The sequence below is a fragment of the Trichechus manatus genome, unplaced genomic scaffold, assembly GCF_000243295.1.
Source record: "Trichechus manatus latirostris isolate Lorelei unplaced genomic scaffold, TriManLat1.0 scaffold00080, whole genome shotgun sequence".
Taxonomy (NCBI): domain Eukaryota; kingdom Metazoa; phylum Chordata; class Mammalia; order Sirenia; family Trichechidae; genus Trichechus; species Trichechus manatus.
The window spans coordinates 6,398,311-6,407,474 of NW_004444016.1; the positions used below are offsets into that span (position 1 = coordinate 6,398,311).

Here is a 9,164-nt window from a genome sequence, read left to right on the forward strand (position 1 = left end):
CTTCCAGACTTATTTTCTTGCAGTATTTTGATTAATATCTTCTAAGCTTATTAGTTAAATTTTTGCAAAATGACCACATATGATAATTGGTGCTGTGGTGATTCTTGGGGATTTTTTAAATCTGGCAGGTTGTCCTTGTTTAATTCAGTGATGTTTAACTCTTAACGAGCCTCTTTGTACTAAAGATTAGATTTTCCTAACATGTGGCTAGAAGTAATAATAAGCCCTAAAGTTTTATAAAAGTGTATGAAAAAATTTTTTTTCCGATTTTTCTTAGGCCTTTATTGAGATGGAGACCAGAGAAGATGCAATGGCAATGGTTGATCATTGTTTGAAAAAGGCTCTTTGGTTTCAGGGGAGATGTGTGAAGGTTGACCTATCTGAGAAATATAAAAAACTGGTACTGAGGGTACGTAGTGTTTGTCATCATTAAAGTTTGTTCTCGTATATTTCAGGCTACTACATTCTTCTAAGCTTTTTTGTGTGCTAAAAATAATAGGGTTTGATTGTTGAAAGAGAACAACCCTTTCTCTTTTCTGGGTTTCTCTAGTAGCAGAAGATTTTAACTAATGTTATGTAGAGAGGACTTCATCGCTTTTATGTATTTTATTTAAGGTTTTATTTGAACAGAGTTCTGTTACCATAAATGTTTATAAACTTTGTGGGAATGATGATTGTGATGAACTGGTGACTATAGGCAGGTTAAGTACTTGGTTATGGTTGCAGGAATTGAATAAGTTGAGGTTACAGTCTCCTAGTCATTACTGAAAAAGTGGCTGTTAGCAAGTAAAATCTTTAAAACTATAATTTTACAGCAATGGGTTTTTTTTTTTTTTTTTTTTCTTTTAAGAACAGAGTGACTCCGTTGAATGCAAAATAGCTCTTACTTTATACTTGCTTTTGTGTGTACCATCTCAGGAAATTTCGTATTGTGATAAATTTACCAAACCAAAAATGAGCTAATTCTTCCTAAATTTTAAGTTCCTGTACATTTATACTTTTAATGAATGGTTACCAATTTTTAGTTAATGTATGGTATTTTCTGTAAGTGAATATATTTTAATACATTTATTTAACTTCAGCAAAACTTTTGTCTTTTAGATTCCTAACAGAGGCATTGACTTACTGAAAAAAGATAAATCTCGGTAATTTCCTTTTGTATGTGTTTATACACACTTAGTATATTAAATTTTTCCTTTTATTTCAACAACCCAGGGAAATCACTTGAGGTGTTATCTTGTTTATTCCAGGAAAAGATCTTATTCTCCAGATGGCAAAGAATCTCCAAGTGATAAGAAATCCAAAACTGATGGTTCCCAGAAGACTGAAAGTACAGCTGAAGGTAAAGAGCAAGAAGAGAAGTCAGGTGAAGATGGTGAGAAAGATACAAAGGATGACCAGACAGAACAGGAACCTAATATGCTTCTTGAATCTGAAGATGAGCTACTTGTTGACGAAGAAGAAGCAGCAGCACTGCTAGAGAGTGGCAGTTCAGTGGGAGATGAGACTGATCTTGCTAATTTAGGCGATGTGGCTTCTGATGGGAAAAAGGACCCTTCAGACAAAACTGTGAAAAAAGATGCAAGTGCTTTAGCAGCAGCAAAGAAAAAGCTTAAAAAGGTAAAGAAAGATTTTATACTGAACAATTTTAGATCAGATAAATGTTGCAAACTATTTACCCTAGCTAAGTCAGATTTAGGATGTTACTCAGAAAAAAATGTATAAGCTATACTATAAACATTTCAATTTAAACTCTGCAGTGTATAAATAGGACTTTTTATTGTGGTTGCAAAAAATGTCAACTCATTGGGAATTTTGTAGCAATGAAGGTGAAAGACTGACTCATATACAGTTCTGTGCCATAGTGGTAGTCTCTAAGTACTGAGAGCCTTATAAGACAGTTTGTTTTTTCAAAAGATGGAGTATGACTTTGCAATAAGTTAACTGACCCAAGATTCTTAAAAAGAGTTTGCCACTCATTCGAAAATTGTTGAACTTGAAGAATTTTCCAGTTTGAGAAATGTTAGCGTGATCAAATATATTAATAGCTTTTAAAACTTTATTAGATAATAATGTCACATAAGGCAGTTTATAAGGTGAGTATAAATATAAAAATATGTAACACATGGTATAAAGAAGAGTAAAATGAAACCCTCAAGTACTGACTACCTAATTTAAGAAATAGAACATTAAAAAGTCTTCAAGGCCCATTATGTTAAATGACTCTTGAAATGCAGAACAAAAGGAGATTTCTGTCATTTTTTTCCATTGGCTTCTAAGCAACATTCAACTATTAGAAAGCTAATATTTACCTCCAGGCTTTGACACGGTGGTCAGATAACCTGATTCTTAAGTATTCTACTGGCTGGAGTGGATAATTGTTGTGTAATAAGTTTCCAATCTTAAGAGCTGACAATTATTGAGCATTTTTTACATGCTATAGAAATTAAGTTCTTTGTATGTATTAATGAACTTAATCCTTACAATTACCGTTTGTGGAAGGTACCGTTACTAACCCATTTCATAAATAAGGAAATTAAGGCATAGAGAAGTTCAATAACTTGTCCTAGGTCCTACAGCTTCTAAATTGCAGAGCCACAATTTGACCCTAGGCAGTCAGCTTCTGGAGCTTGATTTCTTACCCACTGCACTATTTCAGACTGAGTGTTCTCTAGACAAGAGTTTTGTATTGTGAGGTAGTGCTTGCAGAGGACATCACCAAACTATTTTTATCAAATTAGTCATTTGACAAATTTTCTAGCAGTATAATCTCCGAAATGTAGAATATGAACGTCCTTGTACCATTTGTTTTCTGCTCTTTGTGTGAAGCAGGCCTTCCATTATTCAATTTAAAAACAGCCTTAATTGTTAAAGAATCATCAGTGATTTGGGGGGAGAAAAGGAAAAGTCAGTTTTTTTGAGAGAATGACTAAAGACAAAGACGCTATCCCTCTCCCTTCAAGTAAAACAAATGGAAGGGATGCTGCAGGATAATTGTTGCAGAGTAAATTTGTCTTTCTTAACAGCGTCGTTTCCCAGGGAGTATGGAAGGTTTTGTCACTCTAGATGAGGTTGGTGATGAGGAAGATTCGGAACTTCAGAAACTTCGTAAATCGGGCATGGCATTTAAATCTGGTGACAAAAATGATGATGGTTTGGTTGAAATTAAGGTGGACAAGATCGAGGAACTTGATCAAGAAAGTGAAGCAGCATTGGAAAATGGAATTAAAAATGAGGAAAATACAGAGACAGGTGCTGAATCTGCTGAGAACGCTGATGATCCCAACAAAGATACAAGTGAAAATGCAGATGGCCAAAGTGATGAAAACAAGGAAGACTATACAATCCCAGATGAGTATAGAATTGGACCATACCAGCCCAATGTTCCTGTTGGTAAGATTTAAGGCTTTGTTCATTTTCCTTTCTCCCTCACAAACTTAATAAGATATGATTTTAAAATTGATCTTAAAAGCTCTGAAAGGATTTTTAATCAGCTTTATTTCTGTGTGAAACAATTTGTAAACCTTAATTAATATTTTCTGTCTTTCCCTCTTGGCAATGTTTCTGGATCTTTTCTTATGTTACCATGCCACAATTTTTTTTTTTACTCATAAATATTTCTGACAATTTAGCATTGCTTTGTTTTTCTATTGTGTTTTTGTCTTAAGACTACAATTAGGAGGGAACTTAAGCATCAGTTAAGTACAAACTCATCTAATAGTGTCATGTGAGTTTTTGGTTTTTATTTTTACCTTGTGCCATATTGGACTTCTCACAAAGTGTTTTCAATATTCAGATTACACTGGCAGGAAAAAGTACTAATTAAAATCTTGAGTTAACTTAATTTGTAAGAATATATGTTTGTGTTTTTAGGTATAGACTATGTGATACCTAAAACAGGGTTTTACTGTAAGCTGTGTTCACTCTTTTATACAAATGAAGACATTGCAAAGAATACTCATTGCAGCAGCCTTCCTCATTATCAGAAATTAAAGGTAAGGCTGAATCTAAAAGGAGAGTTTTGTTAAAATTAACAAATCATGAATGAAAGTAAGTGGGACAAGTAAGTAAAATTCTATCCTCTATGGACTATTATGGTGCATTATCCTGGAGATATTTCTTTGTGTTGATGGGCCTTTAACTTTGATTGGTTCTAGAAACATCTCTTGAACCTCTTTTCACATTTAAATTAAATAATGATAATTTCTAACCATTTTATAAATTACGTGATATTCTTAGATTTAAAGTCATTGAAGTATTTGCAAATGAATGGTAGACCTGTACCTATAATTTGGAAGATGCTGGGGGCATAAAAAATCATGGAATGATACGAAACCTTTTCAGCTTTGTAAAGTGGTGTGTCCGTGCCTATTTAGTAATTTTTACTTTGACTTCAGATTATTTATTAAGAATGATATTTGTTAATTATTTTTATAAGTTCAAAAGCATACAGAGATAAAACAGCAATAAAGCACAACATAATTAAAAACAGATTCTCTTTTGGATATTTTAACATTTTGTTTTTAGTTAGTGGCTTCTTTAAGGACCAAACCAGAAAGATCAAAACTGTTGACAAGTTGAGTCAACTCCGACTCATAGCAACCCTATAGGACAAAGTAGAACTGTCCCATAGGGTTTCCAAGGAGCAGCTGATGGATTCAAACCGCCAACCTTTTGGTTAACATCTGAGGTCTTAACTACCACACCACCAGGGCTCCAAATAGCTGGAGGAGGTGGCTTGAAAGTAGGAGTTAGAGATAAAAAACTCATATTGTAGATAACTTGTTTTTTAATACTGTTTTATAATATAAAGCTACTGTAGTATTCATTCATCTGACATGATCTGTGTTGACTACATGGATAAAGACAGGCCTAAATTTAGAAAGTTATTCCAGTTTTTGACTGTATCACCTTTTTTTTTTCTTCTTTTTTTTTTGCTGTCTTCTATGATTATGGTTATAGGAAAAAATGGTTACTTATTTGGTCTAATCTTAAGCTGTTTGGGGCAGAAACTTTTATGTATTACCTAGAAGAGTATTTAAATGTGAAAAGAATCCCTAGGTGCTTGATAATTCATAAACAGTATTTTGCTCTGTGATTAGATATTTGGTCTTTGAAGATGGCTCATGTGATTATTTCCTTCTATTTTGAAGAAACTATCAATTTCATTCAGAAATTATATAAATAATAACTTCAGGTGATAAATAACTTTGTATGAATAATAGCCAAATCATTTCCAAATTGTTAAGATAACTCATATTCCCACTTTCCTGCTTTATTATTTCGATACCAGTGACCCACATGGCACTTTTTCTCTGACTGTAACCACTCAGAGATGGATCTCCACGAGTTAACGATAGTCCACCCAGCCCCTGCCAAATAGTCAAACGCCAGCCTCTTTGCTGGTTCTCCTTGTCCCCTGTGGGTTCGGTAATTGACTGAAGACCCCACAGAACTTAGGGAGACTATTACCTGTACTTTTCAGTTACCTATTTATTATAACCAGAAAGGATACAAGTGTAGAGACACATCAGGTCTGGGAGAGTTCCTGGCTCGCCTCCAGGGACTTTGCATGGATCTGCTCGCCTATATGTGAAGACCCAAGGAGAGCACTCCAAGGCCCAGGTCCTATGTCTCCTGGTCATCTGGAACTCAGTGACCATGCATGATTACATTCAGATGCTTCTCCCTTTCTGAAGTTGGTTTGCCAGGTGTGGGGCCTGTGTAGTCCCTATTTAGCCGGCTATTTAGGAAAACAAAAGCATTTCGATTGCTTCTGTTATTTTTAGAAACGAGTCAAAGGGCCAAACCAAGTTCTTTGTCCCACAGACTTTCCATTTATTTTTTGTTTCTTTTAAAGATATAATGGGTTATAACTTTATCATCAGTTTGTAATAACTACAGAGTATGTTTCATAAGTTCCAACCAGAAGTAACGAAATTTTTTGATGATTAGATAAGACTTTTTAATACATCTTTTGTAATTTCAGTAGTGTTTCAACAGATCTTTCATGTTTAGGAACTCCAGATTGGAAGCCACAGGTCTAACTAATAAAGGGATCAGAAAGCTACCTTTGTCGCCTAACTACCTGCTTTTGTAAATGGTTTTATTAAAACACAGCCGCTGTTTTCATTTACTTATTGTCTGTGTCTGCTTTGGTGCTGTAACAGTAGAATTGAGTAGTTGGCAACAGAGACCAAGTGGCCCACAAACCTAAAATATTTACTACTGATCCTTTAAAAATATGTTTGGCAACCTCTAGTTTGATGGATAGAGCATTGAATGAATTTATGTCATTGATCTGTGTTTTTAGAATAGCATCAGTTCTATGTGACTATGTCTTTGTTTTCTCATCTCTAAAAATTAAGATCAATCATCCTAATATCAGGTTTTCATCTTTTGTCATTTTTCATTCTGTATTGTGGTATCCTTCTGAACCAGTTTAGTTTTGTACACTGACAAGATGATTCATTCTTGAAAATATTGATAAGGTGATATTTTAAATTACACTCAAGTCCCTAAACTTGAATATAGTATTTTATTTTGGAAATAGGTCCCTAGGATCCATTGGTTATGTTTTTCTTAGGTGACTTAATTTCTGTAATTCTTTTTTTTTTCCTCTTTCACTTTTCAGAAATTTCTGAATAAATTAGCAGAAGAGCGCAGACAGAAGAAGGAAGCTTAAGATGTGCAAGAAGCTTAATGATTTCAAAGAAAATAATGTTTTTTTGTTTTTAATGTTAACCTTTTTTAAATACAATACTGATAGTTAGAAGAAAAATATTGTACTCTTTTGTTTTAGTGAAATAATATTAGATGTCTCTTCATGTGTTTAAATGTTATAGAATAAATACATATACGGTTAAGTTAATGAAGAATAGTTTTTGTTTTATCAGAATTGCAACAGACAGAACTACTTTGTAGAGACTGATGTCGTAAGCTACTTAAGGTAATTTGCACCACTAAGAAAAAGTATGTAGAAACATTCAGAGAAGTAAAATTTAGTAGTTCCAAGCTTCAAAGAAATGTCAACTTTTGATTCCATTCAATAAAGAACAAAACCAGTTGTATTTTTATTACTTTCATCTGAAACATTCCACATTTTAATCTGAGCCTTGCAGACTTTTCATTTGGAGTTTGAAGCTTTTTGGTTGCATTTCATTTTTTGAGAACTTCGTTAATGAGATTGGTGATTAGGATGCAGGTGCAGTTTTCTTTTAATGTCATGCTATTGTTTAGATAATAAGAAATATTAAGTAATTGGCTTTAGATTTTGTAATTTTTTTCCCTAAATTCCTGCTAGATTTTGTATTCTAGTAGTCAGTGTATTTTCAGTGAAATGTAAAAATATTCTTGTTCTCTTTGACCAGTATTAATTTCTTGAGATCTTACTGCTTGTCACTTGAATCCTGTAGCTGTCATACATCTCTGGTATAAGCACCACTTGATTTTTGAAGTGTGTAGACCATCTCTTCATATTTTCAAGATGTAATTTTACCTTTCTGCATTTTAAAAAAGTTTGGCCGTAATTCTAGACGCACGCTTCTAATTCATGTACTTGCACATGTGATCTTTGTGAACAGAAATTTGCATGTATACTCTGTGTTTACTTGTAAACTGCTTATATACTGCTTATATCTGTGGATTCAAGTTACTGAAGTGAATACCAATAAAAAAAGAAAACCTAGGCCATGTTTATTGGTTATACGTGTTTGGAATGTAACCAATATATTTGTCAGGTGTGGTTTTTATTCATTGTTACACTTTTGTGCATGTTTTAACACATTATTACTTTTTAAATCTAGAGTGAGTGTGCTAAAGACTGCTACTAAAGACCTGAGTTTTAAACTTTCTGGTGCTGGTGGATTTCTTGTTCCTGTTGCATAACTACTAAAAATGGGACATTTATGGTTTTTTTTAAATCTTGTGAGTTTAAAATGCTAAGGGTAAAGAAATAGCAAAAACTTGTGTTTAGACATGTTTTAACAATAAATTTGGAAATAACTTGGTAATAGCAAGAATCATGTTCTGCCAGCCTTTCAGAGTAATTAGGTTGAAATTATTGCTGTATAGGATTTATCTGTTGTCAGAAAACAAGTATTTAATTTTAAAAAATAAACAAGAACTGATGGATTCTATTTTCAAAAATGTAAGCCCAAAAGTATTAAAGGATATTTCAAATAGACAAAATTTTATGGTCTCTCCCATTGAGGGGCAGATGACATTATTTTAATGTAACATGCACAAAAAATCCTTGCCAGTTTACTTATGTGATTAGCCTTTACTAATTGCCCACTTTTAATTCCAAATTTTAACTAACAGCTACAGAAAGCATTATGTGTACAGTGGAATCCTTGTTTCTTGTCAGTGATAGTTTATTTCTTGAGTCCTACTTTGTTGTGTATACCAAGAAAAGAATACTTATTTAGTTTAATATTACCTGATAGCATAGTTTAATGTCATCATTTGATAGCATTTAAAAAGCAGAACTTTGTAAATAAGTGGCTAATGATACATAAATCAAACAGCTATTTCACAGATTAAGCCAAACCTCTTACATGTTATTTATTAGGAAATGTTTACACTTCTAAAAATATGAACATTAATTTTTGGCCAGAGAGTAAGCCACCACCACTTCCTCAGTAGCTATTTCAAACAGTTAAAAAAAAAAAAAAAAAAGATAAATTCTATATCATCTAAATTCCAATCTAAGAGAGCGAGATCTCTTACCCACTCCTTTTTAGTGTGGAGGGAAAAGGAGAGGGAAGTAACGGAGAGGGAAGTAACTACTAAATGTTATGGCAGGTACTTAGGTTATCATAGGAAAGACTATTGTACTTTTACTTTTTTGCCTAACATTGTTCATAATGGATTTCTGGTGTCTCCAAAGAGTATCAACAGATTAGCGTAAGTTACTATTGAGACAAAAAAAAAAAAAACAACAACTCATGGTCTGTAAATCTGCAGAGATGCTGCAGTTTTGTTTTTAAATCAGAAAAGCGGTAGAAAAATACTCGGTAGAGTCTGGATTATTTGAGGTAAATTGCTTGCACTACAACTAGGAGCAGTTTAGGGGACTTAAATCTCTATTGATCTCCATTTCTCCGTCATAGAATATGGTTTAGTATGTCTGAAAGCTGAAGTATTGAAAGGTTGAGTTTGAG

At 33.2% G+C, this 9,164-nt stretch overlaps 1 protein-coding gene across 8 annotated transcripts in view; it reads left to right on the forward strand.

Moving 5' to 3' along the window:
- The window catches only part of MATR3 (matrin 3), a 41,155-nt gene extending 33,456 nt beyond the window's left edge, over positions 1–7,699 (forward strand). For 3 of the 8 annotated variants that reach the window (XM_004381052.3, XM_004381053.3, XM_004381051.3), the window contains 6 exons: positions 278–409; positions 1,102–1,145; positions 1,251–1,620; positions 3,171–3,393; positions 3,874–3,995; positions 6,635–7,699. In XM_004381052.3, the coding sequence (XP_004381109.1) occupies positions 278–409; positions 1,102–1,145; positions 1,251–1,620; positions 3,171–3,393; positions 3,874–3,995; positions 6,635–6,685 (942 nt within the window). In that variant the 3' untranslated portion in view covers positions 6,686–7,699. Of the gene's footprint in view, positions 1–277; positions 410–1,101; positions 1,146–1,250; positions 1,621–3,026; positions 3,394–3,873; positions 3,996–6,634 lie in introns of all 8 variants that reach the window. The other 5 variants (XM_012556869.2, XM_023735597.1, XM_023735594.1 and 2 more) reach the window with 4 other exon arrangements.
- Positions 7,700–9,164: the final 1,465 nt, after the last annotated feature.